The sequence below is a fragment of the Lycorma delicatula genome, chromosome 4 (assembly GCF_047948215.1).
Source record: "Lycorma delicatula isolate Av1 chromosome 4, ASM4794821v1, whole genome shotgun sequence".
Classification (NCBI taxonomy): domain Eukaryota; kingdom Metazoa; phylum Arthropoda; class Insecta; order Hemiptera; family Fulgoridae; genus Lycorma; species Lycorma delicatula.
The window spans coordinates 27,819,647-27,843,196 of record NC_134458.1 but is presented as its reverse complement, the minus strand read 5'-3'; the positions used below and the strand labels follow the sequence as shown (position 1 = coordinate 27,843,196).

At 28.8% G+C, this 23,550-nt stretch overlaps 1 protein-coding gene across 2 annotated transcripts in view; it reads right to left on the bottom strand.

Annotated features, from left to right (window-relative positions):
* Positions 1-15,620, bottom strand: part of LOC142323226 (uncharacterized) — a 91,268-nt gene extending 75,648 nt beyond the window's left edge. For both annotated transcript variants that reach the window (XM_075362586.1, XM_075362587.1), the window contains exon 1: positions 15,257-15,620. In XM_075362586.1, coding sequence (XP_075218701.1) covers positions 15,257-15,500 — 244 coding nt within the window. In that variant the 5' untranslated portion in view covers positions 15,501-15,620. The remainder of the gene's footprint in view (positions 1-15,256) is intronic.
* Between the last annotated feature and the right edge of the window lie 7,930 nt (positions 15,621-23,550).

Below are 23,550 nucleotides of genomic sequence, written 5' to 3'. Positions count from 1 at the left end.
AGTTAACACCATGAAATAAAAAGAACTGTCTGACGGCCAGTTTTTTACAAACATCACTGGATACTTTTTGTAAAATGGAATTATACTGTGACCTTTGTTTATAATTTATATCCTTCATCAAGTGCACTGTAATTTTTTTTGTTTAATTCTGGATTACATTTAAATGCATAACATACACCAATAACTTTGGCTTTAAAGGCGTTTAGATGATCATTGTAAATTTTCATACTTATACTTATTTAATCTTTTTATACTTATAAGAAGAAAACATTCATCAAATGATTTTTAAATATGAAGGAAATGGTAGAATTGTTTCTAACATTAAAAAAGGACACAGTTCTGCAAGATTATCTAACTATTTTAAAATTTAGTGAAGTTTACAATGTTTAAATAGGCTGTGTTTCATGATTATTCCTCTCATTTAGTAATATGAATTTAAAACTAAAAATCAATGTTTAGAATCAAAATGATTTGGATATAGTGCTTGGGTAAATATTTACAATAAAATCTATCAATTTAAAGAAGCAGATATCTGATACTAGTCTCTGCCTGTAAAATATAATGGATTAAGAATGTGCAAATTTTCATTTTAACAACTATAAAAAATAAATGTAATCTTTTACTTGACTTACCTCTCAGAAGAAAAGAGAACTTTCCAATACACTTGAATACAAGTGAAAACACTTTTACTGTTCCGCCATTAACTTCCATAATGACTTGCAACAGAAATAGTTAAAAACTTTTACAGTAGTTTGAATAACATTTCAAGGAGCACAATAACAAAAAGTTGTTTCTAGTAGAAAATGTTTGGTAAATAAAAATTATTATTGCCCTGAAATATTTAGGAATCATTTTTTTATGTAGCTGTTACAATTACTTATTAATAAAATTATCTATTTGCTCATAAAGTATTTATAACAGATTTTTCAATGTTAAGGATATCATATTTCAGTGTAAATAGAACAAAATTATAGTGCAATACATAATAATGCAGCTGCTTGATTGATTTCCATGTAAGCATGTTGCTAGATAGTTCTTTAACAATGGATCCAATTTACACCAAGATTGTAGTGTCGCTAATTTGTTTGCAGTGCGAGCTGAACTTGCTACAGTTACCATAACATTAAGCTAAATACTAAGCACAATTGTTGCAAAACTATCTACAAAATGGATCTCTCTTTATCCCAACAACACTCTTGAAGATGAAATTCAACTACACACTAGAATTTATATTACTCAAATTACTTCATACAATTATTTTATTTAGTCTTTATAGTTACATTTACAAACACTGTTCATAACATTTTTTTAGGATAAGATTTTAGGTTTGACAGCTGAAGAATACTACTTCACAGGAATTATCACTGTATAGAAATTGTACCATTCTGTAAAGCTTGGTTGGGCAAACAACAAAATTAAGAATAGAGAATACAACCCAAAAAAAAAAAATACTGAATAAAGTATATGTTTCTGTAAATACAGTTTTACTACAATTTTTAAGACAAAAAAAGGTAACAAATAAATTAAATAATGTCCTTATTTTCTACACAAAATCAGATAAACTAAAATGCCAGTTTCTTCAGCCTATAAGAATCTGAAAACTCAGCCATCTATATTTATTAAATGTAGATTTTAAGCACATAAAAAAAAGTCAGATAAGGAACTTTATAAACAAAATAACCAATACTATTCCACATTGTTATTTAAGTTAAATATGTTGTTGGTAAATAAACTAAACCTAGTTAAAAATTGATAAGGCAAGCACACATCGTTTTACAACTGAATTTATTAATCATCTTGAGAATCAGTGATACCAATTAATAGTTAAAAGATTCTCAGAAATAAAAAATGTACCACTTCAGTAAGTAAAGAGTATTTCAATATAATGGCTAAATACAGAAAATAACTTGTCAATAATATTTATTTTATCAACTGTAATATTAAAGGTAGATGACAAGTGTTGAACTTTCAATTGAAATATATAGATAAGGCCCAAAACATACCCTCCAAAACTTAAAACAAATAAACTTGTACAAAGTCCCTTTATTTATCATACTTAAAACTACAATTTGTTTATTCAAAAATGTGTTTTACCTATCCACAAGTTAGCGAACTGCTTTTAGTAATCCTAAAACGCACATCTTTACTTCACTCCTGAGTATAAGTAAATTCTTTCTTTATTATCAATTGTAAATTAAGTCATGTTTACAACTAGTCTTTACTGCACCTATTTTAATGTTTTTAAAAGAAATACATGTTTTATAATGTACATTATAAAATGTATGGCTAATTAATATAGAAATAATATGCATAAATTATATAATGCAATTGTTTTTAACGTAATGAATAATATCCCAAATTTAAGGGTCCAGCAATTTTTTTTTTTTTAAATGCCTTTAAATGTTAAAAATAGTAGTGTAGTAGGTAATGTTGCCCAAAATAACCCACAAAGATATGGCCAATTACAAAGACACAGGCTAAGAGGTTGGAGGCACTGGAATCCATATGCTAAATTTGAGAAATGAGCCAATAAGAAAAAGCAAGATAGCAAATCAGCAAATTAGAAAAATGACCTAAGGTGGGTCCTATCAGTGAATTAGAGGGATGACCAGGTGGGTCCTACGAACCCCCCGAATTGGTCTATTGGTGAACGCATCTTGGCAAATTGGCTAATTTCGAAGTCAAGGGTTCCAATGTTCAAATCCTAGCAAAGGCAGTTACTTTTATAGATTTGAATACTACATCGTGGATGCCAGTGTTCTTTGGTGGCTGGGTTTCAATTAACCACACCTCAGAAATAGTCGACCTGAGACTGTACAAGACTGCACTTCACTTACACTCATACATATCATCCTCTGAAGTAATATCCGACGGTGATTCCCAGAGGCTAAACCAGAAGTGGGAAGGTGGTCCTACCAGTGAACAGCTGCAGAAAAAAAATGAAATGGATCAGACATGTAGAGTGCAATGAAAAATGTTAAAAGCAAGATCTGGTAATGGTAGGGGAAAGAAAAAAAGGAAAGCTAAATTAAGATGAAAAGATACAGCAGAGCACATTAACTACTTACTTCAATCTTTTTTTTTAAGGAAATGAATGTTATCTTGCACAATTTTTTTGTTTTGTTTATGTAGGTAATTTAAAAACAATTTTTGTGTATGTGTGTGAGTGTATTTTATACACATACATTTTATATTTGCAGAATTTCAGTCACATGTATATACAAAATATGTACACAATTATTTTATATGTTTACCTACACACAAAATATTTACATAATCTTACATTTATATAGCGATATATTTATAGTAGTTCACATTGTAAGAAATATAATAATGCTCAGTCTGAATACACAAAACACTGTAAATGAACAACTTCCCATTACAACTGCGTCAGCTGATTACAATCAAATACACACAAAACTCCCTGACTCTACACTGTATTAACAACTAACATTATCTATCACTGCTGAGTACTACTAAAAAAAAAAAATATATAAAACGACAGAATATTATTACAGAGAACAAATCAAAACTGGACATTAAGTTGACATCGGAATATTCCGACAAAGGCCCTAATTGTACACATTAGCTATGTTGGAATATTCCATGAAAGATTAGTAAGGGGTTAAGATTGAGGAGGGGGTTAGAGAAGTGAGGAAGCACAGAACAGACAGGATGATGCAGAAGAATTAAGGGTTGAAATTCTGATCACACACGTATAAAAATTACTTAAAAAAAGATAATTAACTAAAAAAAAAAATGCTGCAGTAAAAAGAGAAAATATAGATGAAAAATAATGAAAATTCAAAACGACAGGTGCAATTAAGTCTGCCCTAGATGTTCGTACTGGCATATTGTGAAAACTCTGTAGACATGCAATTCAAGAAATTGTGTACTTCTTACTCTTAAATTAATAATAGACAATGTTCGACCCTCATATACAGAAAGATTCCTCTGTATCCTGCAATAAACCCCCCTTTACTGAAATATCCATGCCGCAGTTGGAGCCAATCAACTTGATATTTTCAATAAAAAAACAAATTCTCATTGAATGCAGTTAAACCAGGTTCCCAATCACAAATTGATTTTCTTTGGAATGCTGCAGGCACATACTTAGTCGCACATAATTGGACCATTCCATTTTTAGTATTATTGTGACTAACTTCTAATTCTTCCTGAGAAAATTTGCTAGACACAAGGCCCCTTAGCTTGAACTAAATGAATAAGACAATCTTACAAAATGGCCATCTTGAACCCATACAGAATGTATCCTTTCCTTTTTCCTGTTTAACCTCCGGTAACTACTGTTTAGATAATCCTTCAGAGGATGAATGAGGATGATATGTATGAGTGTAGTCTTGTATATTCTCAGTTCGACCATTCCTGAGATGTGTGGTTAATTGAAACCCAACCACCAAAGAACACTGGTATCCACGATCTAGTATTCAAATCCGGGTAAAAATAACTGGCTTTACTAGGACTTGAACGCTGGAACTCTCGACTTCCAAATCAGCTGATTTGGGAAGACGCGTTAACCACTAGACCAACCCGGTGGGTTACACAGAATGTATCCTGACAAATTTGTTTTAACCCCCTCTTTGGATCACATTCAATGATCTCATAAACCCAAATGTAAAACCATATTATGCCCTTAAGCACACTGTAAACACTTATGTGAAATTTTGTATTCTTGAGGTAATTCACAGCAACACAGATTGTACACACAAAGAAAGCAAAACGCACTGACTTTTATCCAAATAATACAGTTTAATAATTAATCACTATTCTTCATAAACACTGAAATAACATCATTTAACCTTTATAATTTAAAACAAACAATATGTCAGAATCTGACAAAAATGTTTCTGAAAAACTTAAAAGTGATATCCCAATTTTTTTTGGGGGGAAAGCTAGAACCCCTGAACCTCTTGACACCATTATATACTAGTTTTTTTTCCAGTGGTACTAAACAGTTTAAAGAACTAAAGAAAATTACAAGCAAAAGATAGGATACAGAGATATCACAGAAGAATAAGTTATAATTTGAACTGAAAATTAAGTTTATGTATAGAAGTTACTACAACATATGATTTAGATGAAAACAAATGGGCGATACTAAGAAATGAAATAATTACGGAAGGAAAGATGTTGGAAAAAATGTAACAGTAGCAGAAAAACTTAGATAAGATGTACACTAAAACTGATGGATGAATGGAGAAAGTATAAAAACACAAAGGATGACCACAGAAAATTCTAACATAGAAAAATTAAATTAATATGAATTGTAAAATAACAAAGGAAACCTGGTTAAAGAAGAGATGTAATATGGCAGAGAAAGCTATGATTACTGGAAAGTGAGAAATAGTACATGAAATACGAGATCATTTTTTTTTGGGAAATGAAGCCAAATTTAATTGTATCAGACGTTATTTAAAAAACAGAATCATTCTAACATCACAATACTTCAATTTCAATTAATTTAGGAGGGCTAGGAATGTAGAGATTCATCAGGGGGAAGAGGGACTTTTATAAGTTAAATATAAAATTAGTTACTATTTAACAAAAACACAAAAATGTAGTTCCTGATCCGTAGATTCATTACAAATAAAAATAAAAATATTTAAGTAAAAAATACACATCCGAGATTCATTTAAAATTATCAATTACAAATAACAAATTTATAATTTTCTAATGCAAATGGAACAATAGTGAAATAATTATGCACCATTTACATTTTTCTAATGCTTACAATTACAAACTTAAAAAGGATATTATTTGTAACTGCTAGCACTAATTGAAGAAAACTGAAGATAAAATACTAACAAAATTAATCACTTGTTTTAATTATGTGAAGGTTCATTTTCAAGATTAAAAATCACGTCGGAAATTAATTATATATTTTAAAATTATTAAAAAACCTTGCAACTTTTATTTATGTTATCATGGTCAAGTTCTGAATTCCTCTGGTTAAACAGAGAAAGTTTAATCTTATTTGTGATTTCCACACAGTTAACTGGCTTGACGCCTAATGCTGATAGTAACCTCATTTAAACAGAAATATAATTTTCACTGAATACACATATAAATTGAGGTTATCCACTCTCTTTAATCATAACAAATTCTAATCTTTATAACAAAATATTTAATAAAGATGAACACAACTCAATTAACAACTGTCACACTAACAAATTTAACCTGACCCTCTCCCAGAAATATTATATATATATATATATATATATATATATATATATATATATATATATATATATATACACATATATATATATATACATATATATATATATACACATATATATATATATATATATATATATATATATATATATATATATACACATATATATATATATATATATATATACACATATATATATATATATATATACACACACATATACAGACTTAAATGAAAATAATTTTTAAAACAATTTTGGTCAATTTCAATCAAAATAAAATATTTAAAAAATCAGAACTTAATGAGATAAGATTTATCAGAAAATATAAATAATATTGAACCAGGTAATCTTTATGCATACTGCTGTATAAGTATATACTTGATTATTATTTTAAAGAATATAAATTATTTCATCAAACAGGGAACATCCTCATTTAAATCAAATGATTATTTCCAATGATATTCTGGTGGCCTTCAGACAGGAATAACTGTAGCTACCTATATTTCTAGATTGCCAGGGCAGAATGCTCATTTTGATTCCAAATCACATTCTATCGATCATATCAGAAGACATTATTATCAAGATGCTGATGAGCTTTAAATATAATGATCTAGCTAGATCTGAACTGACAACCTTTCTGCACCACTACAATACCAACTGAAAAATGTTATCAACAATAGAATTTCAGAGAACAATTTAAATATTTTTTAACCACAACTGGTGCTCGCTTGAAACATAGGTGTTGCAAAGTATTTATTAAATCAAACATGTCCATTTGATTATGAAATCAATCAATAATTCTGGTTTTTTATTACAAAAAGCTAGTCTTTTGCTCAAAGATAAGCTTGCAACCATTCTTTATTGTGTGCTTTATTGATTACAGAAAGTCTTTGTGGTTTTCCGTTAAATTCTGGTTAAAACAGATGACTAAATCTGGTTTAAAAATTCCCTTTTCGTTTACTGCCAAGAGAAGAAAAACTGGGAAAGAGTGAAATTATTACCATATTTTAAAAATAAATGAAATTGACATTACTTAGGATAACAATAAAAACTATATTAAAGTACAGCATACTTTCAGGTGAAATCTAGCTACAAGAAAGTGCACACACATTCCCACAGATAACAAAGTTTAAGGACAAAAACTAAAAATTAACTCTTGCTTAATTTGCTGCAGAATTATATCTCTTATCAGAAACAGGTTACTTTCTTTTTATACCATGGGAGAAACTCAAAAGAAAAAGGTGCTTTTTATATTAACAAAACATTCCAGATGTATCAGATTAAGGTGAAGGATGACAGCACTGCAAAATTATTAACAATCTTTCAAATTTAGAGGAACTTGTTTTCTTTTGGACACCTTTTAAAAGTAATTTAGCAGCAATTAAATTAATATTAGCTAAATTAATATTGGAATTGATAGAACACTTGTTATGCCACAGTCTTAAAAAAAATTTTAGATAACTTCTTTAGAATAGAGTTAAATTTTATACGTTCAATTTATGCTTATCTGCTAGTTTAATATACTGTTTCTGATAAAAATACATTAATTGACCAAAACAAAATTTAATTTAATGTAAAATTTCATTATACACTAAAGGTTGCCTAATCTTTTTAAGACTAACATCATTAACAACAGCACCACTAGTATCTTGATACAATAACAAGCTACACACTATCAGGCAAAAGAATTCCCATGCAATTTGAAATTCATTTAAAACTGTAACTAATTTTTAACCTTTCAATTAATACTATTACAAAAGAGTACAAAGATACTGGTAGCATTTGCTTCCTCAGCAAATATGAACAGGTCAAAAAGGAAGAATGAAAGATATCCAACACTATGGCATGGTAATGTAAAAAAAACATAATTAATCTATAAAACCCCGTATAATTAAAATGATCATGAAGTAAAAAAAATTATCACAATATAATGATAAACCAGTAACATACATTAATCACAAAAGCTGAAAAGTAGTAGGCTTATCATTTGAAAAATATTTTTTCCATCAATTACTAATGATTTTTTACTCAGATATCCTGGCATCACTTTTTAAATGCTAAATTACACATAAATTTCATAACTGACTGACCTAACTTTCAAGCACATATCATATGTATCAGATGCTAGCATGACTAAACTGCTCCAGTTTCAAACATTGCCCTACTTCAAAGACGAACTAAAAAAACATGGTACTTTTCTCACCACTCAGATATAATACTTAAAAAGAGAACTTACATAAAGCACATTAACAAATTCAGAAAACAAGCTTTAGGACAGGTCACGAACAAATCAAATTTTCACTATTTTTTGACTTAGCAGTTTTCAAAGCAATGATAAAAAAATAATTTAAGATGACAGTTATAAGTGTATATTTATTTTTAAAGATCACTGCCTCTCATAAATTATTGTATTACAAAAACAGCATAATTTCTAAAAGAAAATTAAAGTCAAAGAGCACCTTATGTTCTGAGGTTTGCAAATTTACAAATAATTTTTTTACAATTACAATAGCACTATTTTTTTTCCAGGTCTGAAAAAATAGTGCTTTACACTTTTTTAATTATATACTTTTATTTACTTTAAATATGTATTATGTAATTATTAAAGTATATAAATGTGTATGTGTATTTGTATTTATACAGCATTCATTCTCTGATAAGTGTCTGCATGAATAGTACATAGTTCCGTTGAATACTTCCTTCACCATAAAATTCAGGGATTGGCAAGGGCTTTCTTAAAGGAAACCTTATGGATCTGAATGAGGAAGCAAATTTTTGAACCATTTTTTTTACTGGTAAATGAAAATAAATACATAGATTAGTAATGTCCCACTACCAGCCTCAATGAAGACATCTTCTATCCCCAAGAGGATCTAAATATTCCTTCGTGGGTTTGTTTTTTGTAGGCTTTACAGTTTTTTATTCGAATATTCTACAGTCAAATAATACTAAAAGTGAAATAACACATTTTGGTGTTATATAAAGTTGAATATTTATGCTTTTGGGTTTAAAGCAGTAAATCCAAGATGTGCCTTGCAGAATTTGTGTAGAAACAACCAATTCTGTAGAAAGTAATATTAACTTGAAATACTCGTATAATGAAAATGTTTTTTAAAAGTCTACTTGTAAAAATTCCAACACTTTAAAGTTGTTCCAGCCAATATAAAACATATGTTCACAAATAAATAAACAACCTGGTTCATCCACGGTTAATAAATTAATGACAAAAGATAAAAAAATTTTATCATTAAGTTGTTGGCATGGCCAGTCTGTAAAACTGAACCATGAATCTCCTTATATTATTTGAACTTCCAAACATAGTATCATCTTGTCCTTTATGATCAACATAAAAATTAGTTAATCCCAAAATATAAAATATTTATAAATATCATATAAAATATTATTCTTATATATTTAATACTATATTTTATTTATTTAATATATTTATCCATTAACATTTACAAGGAGCAAGGAGAGTTCCCTTCTCCATCAGAAGAAACCATGAGCAAACCACCTTTCTTAAAAACACAAACCTCACAAGAATATCCAATAAATTTACTATTATTTCACAAATTTCAGTGGGTATAACACTTCTGTCGCAACTAGGTAACTAATTACACTTGCATTACTCTTATTCTAGCACTGAATAATTCAAATACAATCAAAATCAGAGGTGAGGCCGCTAAAGCCTTAAGCTACTACTTAAAAGGGTATATCTTGGGTGTAATGCTTTTGCACTTTTCTTATTCCAATTTGACTTGAAGTAACATTACTACCAAGTAGAGTTGAGACCACCATTATTCAGTTATCATAACTGCAGTAATCAATTAATACTGTCAGTAAATTGAAAAAATCTAAGAAATGTATAGCAGAAACATTTTCTTACCCTCAGCAACATATTTCAAAGAAAAAAACTTACACCAAATCACTAGCTACAGTAAAATTAACTCAACATAAAGAACAAAATCTCAGGTATAATCACAAAAATGCTTCATATAAACAATTTCATGTTTGAAACCAATCCTTCCATGTTTGGAACTGAACAATTAGGTTGATAAACCACTCTAGTACAACGTCAGATTAGTAAAACAATACCTACGGTAACAAAAAAACCTTCTGTATATATCATCCATCTCATGATACAGCAAGGCATTAGTAATAACAAAAAATAAAAACATAAACTCATATATATATTTATTTAGAATTTAATACAATTGGGATGTACACACTAAGGATTTTCAGTGAACTAAGGACACAATTAGCCAATAACATAGTGTTTGTTAGTTCCAAATATAAATTTTAACGATCTAACCCATTCCAAGTAACAGGGCATCATGGAACATTCAGTATAAGACTGACTGATCCCAGAACATTATGGAACATCCTGAACAATCTGAAACATTTTTTCATTCATTTTAAACAGCGACCATTCCGGCCATAGTTTTAAGCCTACCGTAGTCATTCAAAACACCCTAAGAAAAATTGGTAGTCACAGTCCAAATAAACGAAATATTTTTGGGGCGTTTTTAAATTCTTTTGGTTTTTAATCAACACATCTTCAAACTTATCATTTTAAACAGCTGGTTTAAAAGTTATTTGGCATAAAATATTTCTATCTTTAAGTAAAACACTTAAAATATAAGTATTTTACTTTTCAAACAGTACACAATTTACTCTTAATTCTTTTATTTCTTCACAAAATCTTGAATTATTTAAACAATTTTTTAACTCGATATTTCCATATAAATCAGAATGAGGTACTTAAGGGTTTTATCTCAATAATTTTTTTTTTTATAATAAGTATAGCAACTGAATTTTTTAGCACCATCTTGATTGATGTAATAAAAACTGTTGCCCAGACACTTAATGCAAACCATTTTTATCTATAAAAAAATACCCCATACAAGTAAGGGCAGCTCTGTTAGAATTTATGGCTATATGTATTGTAACATATAACCTGTTTAGTTTGATAGAATTATGTAATCGGGTTCTACTGAATATTCTAATATTGTATAAGTTACTTCTATGTCACTTATATAAATAATTAGAAAATAATAACTGCCCAATTTTGAACAATTATGGAGTTGAACTGAATGATTGGAACAATGTGTGCTCAAAAATTAGGAAGGGATAGAATACCACAAACTACTGAGAACATGAGTTTATATAAACCTCTCTTACCTAGAACCATTCTCGTGTATTTAAGAGTAACTAATGAAATTACTTTTAAATTTGTACACATTTTCTCAATTTAAATTATTTCTTGCTAGTATAATAATGATTCTATTACAGTAATCATTTATATTATTGTATTATAGTAAAAAAAAAGATTCTATTACAGTATCATTATTGTAATTATTATTAAATTACATACTCGTAGCAACATTTTTACTAATCTTTTGCTTTCTTTTATTATTATTATTAATCTTGCAAGTTCTTAAAATGTTCTTTGTGGTATAATTTACTTCAAATTTTTATTTTCAAAAGATTTTAATTTGCCTATTCATATTACCAATATTTTCTGTCATACTTAAGGAATAAAAAAAAGTATTTCCATAAAAATAGTAATAATTTTGTTTAACAAAAACCTCTATGAGAGGTCTACGACATCTCATAACCACTGGCAATTAAATCCATGATGACGACTGAAGACAACACAGAATTTCCCATAATTTTTACTGAAAAAAATTACTTATAACCATAATAAAACGTTACAAATAATGAATACGCTGTTTTTGAGTCTTACTTAAAAATAAAACCTGCGGGGTAGGTTCACAATCTCTAATTTTGTGTTGATCTGGTTAAGCAATTAAATCTACAATAACAGATCTCAGTACTGGATTTTCACTACAAATACTTATCTTGCTAGTAATACACTTTTACAATGAACACTGTCTATGGTCTTACACATTTGTATAAGTTTACATCATGGCATGGCAATGGTAAAATCAGTCATTGTCATTATTTATTTAGGTATTTTACTACAGATTAAACAAATATGAGAATTATAACCAAATTTAGAAACTATGGCAAAAAAGCTTAAATAATAGAAACCTCCTAAACCCTCTCAGACAGTACACATAAAAAGTTTATATTCTTAAGAAAAAAAGATCAATTTACAATTCAATTAGAAAATCATTAGGCACTATTAAATTTTCATTAAACCTATTATAATTAACACTTATTTTTTAATGTACCACAATAGAAGCAGATAACTCTTGACTGCTTTCAGCAAACCTAGTTTTGATAACTAAAAAAAAAAAATAACCAATTGTACAATCACAGTGAGTATGAAGCTAGACTCGGTTATTTTTATGTACCCATGACTACAGTATAAGCCTATGTGTGGATAACCTTACAATTACATACCTCAGGTTAAAGCAATGAGGTGCACCATATGCTTAAGACTCTGTCATCAACTACTGTTATGATAAATTTCTAAAATTTTATAACTTACCAAAACTAACTTGTTTTGGTAGAAGTCAAAAATCTCCAACCACTTTTATTAATTCTGCGCTACTGTTTTGTAGCGCAGAATTAATGTAGCCTTCAGTAACATTATTAAAATTGAGTAAATAATAATTATTTGATAAATGTTTACATTTACCAAATTCATTAAATATAAATTTATCAAATAAACAAAGATATAAAAATCTCTACAATAAGCAACACACATTCATAATGTATTTCATGCTTTAGATCAGAATTTCAAGAAAGTAGTATTAACTGAATGATAGCATTAACTATGATCATAATAATAAGCAGCTTCTACAACAATGAAGACACAAAAAAAAATCTTTAAAGACAGGTGAGATCAAACACTGTATGTAAGTTTATTTATATATACAGAAAACATGATACTATTGTTGACTACACAGAGTACTGTAATGGTATGAGCAGAAACATGGCTTTTTCACTTAAAAAGAAAAATTATTTAATCAAGAAATCATAAAATTAAATTTCCTAACATCTATTAACTATTAAAAATAAAAAAGAAGCGACTATGTTAAATGATATATCACTGCCATTTCTTTTAATTTAATTAATAATTAGATTACACCACCTCCCCCCCACACAAACACACACACACATTACTAAAATCTGAGAATGTTTCTATACATGAAAATGCTAAATTAATTTTATACTTTATCTTTAGAACACATATACTATTAGAGTGGTATAAAAACATATACCAAATCGCATGAAAATATGAAACTTTGTATTAACCAGGATTTCATAAAAATTAAAGTTTAATGGAGGTTACTTATGATAATAAATTGCTAAAAATGAAGTAATTTTAATAATAAAAAGTTTATTATTTAGAGAAAATGAAGTCACATTTTACTTCACTAATTTTATAATGGCAGATTAATTACAGCATCACACTATATCAACAATAAATTATGTATAAATACTATGCACAATGACTTTTAAATTTCTTATTCAGAGATTTTAATTAATGATAAAATCTTTTAATATAAAAATGGTTAAGACTAAAAAGTGAGCTTAGTTAAGACTGTATCAACATATTAGGCAGTTGCAAGTAAATTATTAAAATAAGTAGATCCCTAATTTAGTTCTATGAGAAAAATCAAAGAATATGTTAACCAAAATGGTAGCAAGTTAAAAACATTTGTATACAAATAACATAATACAGAAATAAAAACAAACAGTATCTATCTTCTAAATAAATATCTCTTGTAGAAAACACAAATCTTTTTCTCACAAAATTTCACAAAAAATATATATTTTTCAATTAAAAAAAAAATCAATGAATTACCATAACTAAACATAATAGTAATTTAAATTTCTCTAATCACTTAACTATGCTGAACCAAAACAATCTACAGAAAAATTACAAGCATCCAAAATAAAAATTATATAAACAAAAATTTGCTAGCTTCATTTTTTAAAAATTAAATCAATGAATGCTAACATGCCTATGCTTAAGAAACACAACTGCTTTACAACTGCAAGCATAACAACCCAATGCATCTAGATATAAGGTAAGTTTTTAGAATCAAAGTAAATAGGACAAGTTTTTTCTAAAAGTAACAGATAATAGATGGCAATTTATGACTATTCAGCCCTAATACAAACAGTATAAGATACATTACATAGCCTACACTGGGATATGAACAGATTAACATACTATAGAAAACACTGTAATGAATAGACTCCTAATTCAGACAACTTAAAAATAATAAAACATAATCAATTTGTCTTGGAAAATACAATTTCCACCTATTAAGTTTCTAACACGTGCTTTTTTTCCTAAGCACTCAAACAGTAAACTACCTATCGATTAAAATGTGAACATCACAATCACAAGTCTATAGAATATCTTTACTATAATACCTGGTATAAATTTTAATATATGGATGTTAAAAATAAATTTATTCTGATCAATACCAAAAAAACATGGGAAAAGAAAACAAATTTAGGGAGATTAAACTCTGTCTAGTTAAAGGTTGCTGAAAGAGATTTTTTAAATTAGTAATTCGAAGAAACAATCAACATCTTAATTTTTGACATGCTGGATTGTAAAACTTATGGTCTTACAAATAAACAAGCTCCAGGTAATTTAGTTGAATATATTTTTTTACTATATCAGATATATATTCTATGTTAATTTTTGACCATGCTGGACTGTACAACTTATGGTCTTACAATTAAACAAGTGAATGTGCTCCAGGTAATATAGTTGAATATATTTTTATACTAGATCGGATATATGTTTTACCTTATATGAATGATATGGGTTTCTAAATACAATTAAGAACGTGTACTGAATTTGACGACATATGAGGAACCATTACAGTAATCGAAACGTGATTCGACACGAATACAGAAATATCATATAATATATTAATCAATGAAATAAAATGTTACCTATATGAGGATTTGCCAAATGAAATTCTTGTATGAAAAGTAATAAACGAACAGTATGAACGAAAGTGAAAGAACATGCACATGGTTACACGGCTGTCTGTAGTCGAGCCTAGCCTAAACTTAACCTAATATATATATTACTTTACATACAAAATGATAGAATATACCTTCTTTCGGCTTTGGCACATCCTGAGATTTCAAATTTTGGGTTTCCTTAATGCCTTTCCGAGCAACTGGAGGTACTTTTCCTTTGGCATCAGGTTTGCCCTTGTTTTCTTTCTCCGAGAGCTTAGTTTTTTTCTTAGCCTCCTTTTCCTGCTCTTGAACTTTCAGTACTTCCAAAGGATCATCTTCATTATCGAGAAATAACTGGTAACGATTTGTTACCCCAATCCCATATGCATTCTCCATATTTGCGAAATCTCCCAGTTTGTGGAGAAATCGAAATACAAATTTAATAAATATAACACTAGTGGTCTACACAGTAATATGGCGTGCAGTGTGTGTGCAGTTAAGGGATTCTCCACGAGGTTCATAAAGCAGAGCAAGTGGCGCCTCATGTACCCATGATGGCGATATTTAACTATAACATTTAATTCATTTAATATAGTTTATCTAATTTTTTATCCAAATAAATTTATTTAAGTCGTTATTTTTATCATAACTGTATTAATCTTTATTATTTATTAATATATAAATGTCAGCTTCTCAGAGCCACTTTTTTAGTGAACTTTGTTTAATGGCGGGATTTAACGCAAGCTTTTATATATTAACAGAAGATAAGATCAGAGTTTCTCTGCTTATAAGTTAATGATAAGAAATGCGGTAAAATATAACTACACTCATATTTTGTGCAATTCTTAGATAATCACCAGCATATCATGTAATCTTTTTGTAAAGTAATTTTGTTTCAAATATTATAGCAGACGGAAGTACCATCCCCACTTACCAAGACAAATCAACCAATGGGTGTGTACAAATGAAAAGCCCGCAATTTTGTAACTTACTGGTCTGCTGTTGTGGTGTATGTTTTGGCGGTAATAGGGAGTAAAGAGCTTGTCTTCTTGTACGTAGTGTTTTACTCATTTAACGGGTTAATATTTGTGCGTTCTTTAAAGATTTGTGGATATGTGTAATTTTACTAAGTGTTAAGATGGATTCCAGTCACTGTGCGTCCTCAGTTTTACTTGATGATAAACAATTGCAGGGAGAAGGTTGGAATAACCCTACTTATGATAAAGACACAGATCCTAATTGTGCTCATGAAAACAGGAGAGGCCGACCGAAAGCAGCTTCAATAACAAATTTAATGATGGAAGGTGCTAAATCTCGAAGTGCCATTAAATGTAAATATTGTGGAAGGGTATTCCCTAGAGAAAAATCACTACAGGCTCACCACAGGACACATACAGGTAAGAATATATCTATTTCACTGTACTTTTTGAATCATCTATTATTTACAATGTAATTTTTTAGTTACATATGTACAACATATTTTTCCTTGAAGAAAAAGTGTAAACATAGGCTGATTTAAAAATTGCTTTCAATACAATGATGATTTATATACAAAAATTATAATGTAATCAGTGTTGATTACCCAGTTTCCGATTTATTTTTATTTTTTGTTTTTATATCCATAATTGCAACACTTTTACAAAGCATATTCTTATTAAGTAGACATGTGTTTTTACAAATTAATTCAAATGTTAGTAATGTAATTTATATTGCAGAATTGGACCTTTGGTTTTAAATCTTTGTGTAAAATATAATTAAAATTAGTAATCTTTACTCTGACCTTCAGCCTAACAACTTTAAACCCCCCCAAACATGAATGACTTAAGACAGAAAGTTGTATTACTTATTTTGTTTGTAAAAATGGTAAGTAATTTCTCCAGTTATTGTATAACCTCAATATAAAATAGATTATCTCATGTTGATATTTATTAATTTTTATTGAATATTCAACATTGTTTAAATTTCATTGTATGTAACATTCATTTTGAATGTTACAATTTGTCAAAAGCAGGTAATTTAGGAAGAGTTTTTGGTTAAGTGACATGTCATGTAATTGTGAAAGATGTTTTCCATCATTGTCAAGTTATTCAACTTAGCCACTGTGTTTAGTGATAAGGTTATCTTATCTTTTGGGTTTAGATTTTGAGTATTTTCAATACATATTTAAATTGTCTAACCTAATTTACCCTTTTTTTAGAATGTTTCATAGCCAGTTTTATTATTCTTTAATGTCCTGAACTTTACTGTTATCTTGTGTTAGCATCTAAATTATTTTGGTGAAAAGAATGTAACATCTACTTCAGATTTTTCAGTTGTATCAAGATTCCATAATCTGCTTAAATATTGATGCTTGTATTTTTAAATAGATAGTACAGTCAAGAAGCAAACAAGCAATTTGATAAACTAACCTTTTTATATAAATCTGACAGTAGTAGAATATTTTCTCCTGATAAATAGATAACAGTAATTTTTTTTATTATATTTCATCATTTTCAGTTTTATTTCAAATTCAAACTTTTGTAATAACATACCAAAGAAAATTGCATATTTATACATTTTTAGAAAACTTACTTCAAAATATTTTCGGTTTCAGTTGTCTCAGTGACTGGTGCTTCTTTTTTTACTCACTTTGATTTTTTTTTAATAATATTACTGGCTTCACATTTTTTTTAAGGCCTACACATTTAAATAATGTGGTAACATCAGATGGCACCATTATGAATATAGCACTGAAAGTGATCACAAAGACAACAATTTTTTCATAGTATTTGTTATTTTCTGAAACACTATATATTAATTTTATTACAATTTGATTCTTATAACATGCAATGATATTAATTTTGAATTTTGCAAAACAAACCAAATTTTATAATAAAACATTTTTGGTCATGTTTGCAATCATCTTCACTGAGTGGTGCTGCTTTTCTCAGATTGGTGCAGCTGGTGGATTTTTTTTAACTAAGCAGGCACATATTTAGAATGCAGCCAAAGATTATTTTAAATTTACATTGTATTGTATCTTAGAAACTTTCCTCTTTGATCAATGACAATACTGTGCAGATGGAACAGTTTAGTTTACATATTCCAGAGGTGTTCTGTATGTAATGGTTTGTTTTTTTTGCTGTTTTGAAGGCTGCATGTACCCAGATTTTTTTGGGAGCTACTTTCTTAAAACCTTTGTTATATATGTTAGTGCAGTTTTTTTTGTAATTTATTTTGTGTTGTTATGTCTCAGTGGGTGTGTTGTATTCATTTAAGTGTTCTAAGTATTTAATAGTATTATAAATGGTATGCTACAGAGTTATTCTGTGGTCTTTAGGTGACAAGGGTAAGTTAAGTAGTCTGAACTATAATTCTAAAAACTGACAGTTTATGTGAGGTTGGGTGGTTTGAACTGCTGTTAGTAATAGTGTCTATCACTGTGTTTTTTTTTTGTATATTTTGAAACTGCTTTTGTTGGTTGTTTTTTGTAATGGTAAGATCAAGAAAACGTATTAGTTTATTTATTAATTTATTGTATTTGTATTTGGCTGAAAGTTTAATTTGTGGTGTATTTGTTTATGTATGTTAACAGTTATTTACCGTGAAGATGGTTTTGCCAGCATATCCATGCTATTTTAGTATATTATAAACATGTTTGTTTTGTTGTTAAGAACTATATAAGTTCAGTGTCAGTTAACTCTTCAGTATAGTCTGTAAATAGACTTCATTATTGTAATTGTGGTAATATATGGTGTATATCAGTGATTAATATGTAATCATACATTAGCTGTAAAAGAAATTGTACACCTCTATATAAAAATATCTTTCTCTACCTAACATAAACTTAATTGGCTGCAATCATTTCGATAAATACTGGAATGTACTTGTAAAAACTGCTTGAAGGAATAATATTTTATGTTGCCACTTTAATTAGTTATTTTTTTCATTATGACTTAAGTTACATGTTTTTCTCTTTCAGTTAATCTATTAACTACTATGTAAGTTGATCAGTTTAATCAATGTTAATTTAAATAAAAAGTTATATTTAATATCACTACTTTTACTGTACCACATTGTAAGTATATTAATCCATTTTACTGTGTAAATTGTTTTATAAAAAATATATGTAACAACCAATTCCATGTATACAAGAGCATTTCAACTATAAAACTGTGTTTATTCTTTCTTACCTTTACAAAACCATGAAAGAAATTCAAATCATTCATAATACATAATTGAAACAGTTTTTGTTAAATTTTTGTGACTTTTTTCTGCAGCATACATCAATATTATACACTTTTAACAAATGTAACTTTCTTTTTTCACTTTTTATAAATATTTGAATGATCCTAACGTATTAGTGGAAGTAAAAAAATCCAAAGCTTTTGGGTCTGCAATACATTTTAATTAGAGGTATAAATGATAATTACCTAATAATAAACCTACTCTGTGCCAGAAGTGTGTTAAAAAACAAATCTTAAATAAGTTTATTTTTGAAAAACTTCTTTATGATTTAGTGACTAAAATTAAGCAAAATATAACATTATAGTATGATTGATTATTGTTGATCCCAAATTTTTCGTTACAAAATGTTAGTTGATCTTTTATCCATTTTACAACTATATTTGTAAATGTTGATTGATTGATTTGTATGATGAATATTATACAAATTCAGAATTCCAAAATTGAAAGTCTTGAGGTTTGTGCAATTTTGTAGTCAGGTCCATAATTAACTGCATGTTTTGTTCCTGTAGTGTGAATGACCGATAGCTTGTTACAACCTGGATTGGGAGGCCAGAATTTGTAATTAATTAGAATCCATTTATAGAGTATTGAGGGACAGAACTGAGAAGCCACAGCCATTAAGATACAATTTGTCCATTAAATATTAATTTTTATATAACTTCTAACCCTTTCATAAGTTAAGACCTTAAATGTGCACCTACTTCAATTTATGTTAATAGGTTGTTCATTGTAAAACTTAAAGAAAATTTCAAAATTGTAGTAAAGTATTTTTTTATTACCCAAATGATGTCTTTGCAGCTGTTTCAAAAATCATTTAAACTTATTTTCTCAAAATGGAAACTTAAACATTTAGTCATAACTGTAATTACTGCCCCCCCACCACCTATGGTTTCACCTGATATGACCACATATAAGTAGAAATAAAATAGTGGAGGACTGTAAATTCATTTTCTATTTTTAATATGTATTTGTATGTAAATCTTATATTTGTAAATATTTGAGTGACACAAATATAAATCCTATTTTAAGGAAGAGAACAGTGTTTCTGCAATATTTTTTTGTTTCTTAAAACAAAAATGTTTTTGTCTTCAGTCATTTGACTGGTTTGGTGCAGCTGTCCAAGATTCCCTACCTAGTACCAGTCGTTTCATTTCGGTATACCACCTACATCTAACATCCCTAATAAGTTGTTTTGCATATTCCATTTTGAATATTTGCATATTCAATTTTTCCCATCTACCTGTCCCTCCAGTATCAAAGCGCCTATTCCAGGATGCCTGGATTACTATGTGGACTATTAGTCTGTCTCTTCTTTTAATTTTATTTTTCTAAATAATTTTTTGTTTATCAGTTTGCCGTAACACCTCTTCATTTGTCACTATATCCACCCATCTGATTTCTAACGTTCTCCTACTGCACCGCATTTCAAAAGCTTCTTATCTTTTCTTCTCAGATACTCCGATCGTCCAAGTTTCACTTCCATATAAAGCGACACTCCAAACATACACTTTCAAAAATCTTTTCCTGACATTTAAATTAAATTTTGATATAAGTAAATTGTATTTTTGACTGAAAGCTCGTTTTGCCTGTGCTATACATCATTTAATATTGCTGCTGCTTCGTCCATCTTCCTAGTTCCCAAACAACAAAATTCTTCTACCTCCATAATCTTTTCTCTTCCTATTTTTATATTCAGTGGTTCATCTTCATTATTTCTACTACATTTTATTCTTGTTTATTTTCATGCGGTAGTTTTTGCGTACGACTTTATCCATGCTAGTCATTGTTTCTTCTAACTCTTTTTTACTCAGCTAGAATTACTTTATCATCAGAAAATCGTAGCATCTTTATCTTTTCACCTTGCACTGTTACTCCAGTTCTAAATTGTGCTTTAACATCATTAACTGCTAGTTCTACGTAAAGATTAAAAAGTAACGAGGATAGGGAACATCCTTGTCTGACTACCTTTTTTTATTACAGCTACTTTCTTATGTTCTTCGATTATTACTGTTTTAGTTTGGTTCCTGTAAATGTTAACAATTGTTCTTCTATCTCTATACTTTAACCCTACATTTTTCAAAATGCTGAACATTTTATTCCAGTCTACGTTATCAAATGCCTTTTCTATGTCTATAAATGCTATGTATGTTGGTTTGTTTTACTTTAATCATCTTTTTTATTATTAATCTGAATGTTAAAATTGCTTCCCTTATCCCTATATTTTTCCTGAAACCAAATTGGTCTTCTCTTAACACTTATTTCACTACTGTCAATTCTGTACAGAATTCTAGTTAAGATTTTTGATGCGTGAGTAGTTAAGCTAATTGTTCTATATTCTTCACATTTATCTTCTGCTGCTTTCTTTGGTATCATGATAACACTCTTTTTGGTCTGACATAACTTCCCTTTTTTCATAAATATTATTCACCAGGTTGTATAATCTATCTATCACTTCACACCTATCCTCACCTGCACTGCGCAGTAATTCTCCAGGTATCCCATCTATCCCAGGAGCCTTTCTGCCATTCAAATCTTTTAATGTTCTCTTAAATTCAGATCTCAGTATTGTATCTCCCTTTTCATCCTCTTTGACTTACTCTTTTTTTTCTATAACACCAATTTCTACTTCATTTCCTCTGCATAATTCCTCAATATATTCCACCCACCTACCAACCTTTTCTTTCATATTATAAACCGGTGTAACATCTTTATTTAACACATTATTATATTTTAATTTATGTACCACAAAATTCTCCTTAATTTTCCTCTATGCTCCGTCTATTTTACTAATGATCATTTCTCTTTCCACTTCTGAACACTTTTCTTTAATCCACTCTTCTTTCACCAATTTTTACTTCCTGTTTATAGTATTTCTTAATTGTCGATAGTGCCTTTTACCTTCATCACTAGCATTCTTATAGTTTTTACGTTCATCCTCCATCAGCTGCAATATATTCTCTGATATCCAAGTTTTTCTACCAGTTCTCTTTGTTTCACCTAAGTTCACTTTTGCTGATTTAAGGATTTCCTTTTTAACATTCTCCCATTCTTCTTCTATATTTTCTACCTTATCATGTATGTTTTGTGTGGAGTGTGGCCCTTTCTGAGGAGGTGCTTCGTAGAGTGGGAGAAGAGAGGGCCATTATTGAAAGTAATAAGAAGAAAATGCAGTTGGTTGAGACATGACTGCCTGTTGGTGACAGCATTGGAAGGATCTGTAACGGGGAGGAAAGCAAGAGGTCGGAGACAAATGAAAATGGTAGAAAATATAAAAAGGGAAGGAAGTTACTATAAAATGAAACAGATGGCACAGATCGAGCAGAATGGAGGGCGGCCATGTGAAAACCTGCCTTTGGGCAGAACACTTATTATTATTATTACTCCTGCTTGCCCTTTATTTGACTCTGCATTAATTATTAAAAAAAAAAACATTTTTTTTTTAAATTAGTTTTACAAAATTGTTATGTTGTACATTTTCTAAGGTATATCATTCTTGAGTAATAAAGTACTGGATCTGAGGAAAAATATTATTTAGTTTTCATGATCCTCTAGATATTACCAATCCAGAGAATTCACCCATCAGAAATCAAATCGTTTCCTGCTTACTCTTACTTTATAACTAATATTATTTTTATTATTTCTTTAGCTCTGTTGACAATTAATAATTGGAATATTCCATTTTAATTCAACAAATGATCAGTGCATCACTATTTTTGATTTTGATGATATTTGGTATATGATAACTACCCACCTTGTAGTGCCCAAAAAATATTTCTTTATATTTTTAAAAAAGATTTTCTTGAGTAATAGACTATTTACTAAATCGCCAACAGGTAAAAACAGTCATTTTCATCACTTTTTCCATCAGCTGTAGCATTCTTATTTTACATCATACAGAGGGTCAAAAGGGAATTTTTGGAAAGAGTAAAAATGGAACTTCATCTTAGTGTACTCAAAATTCATTTTGTTACATAACCAAACTTATAATGTTTACTAAAGTTACATTTACAAATTGTTGTTTTCAAATTTTGGGCCCAAAATAAATAATGAAGGGCTTACAGTAACAGGCCTGTGTTTTACCTTTTAACTATTATTTAATAGTAGTACTTATAAAAAAAAAAAACACTGGACTGTAACCAAGTGTACTTCATTAAAAAAATGGCCACCAAATCGTAAGATTTTGAAAATGTCTCGTTTGTGGGCCCAAAAATCACATGTG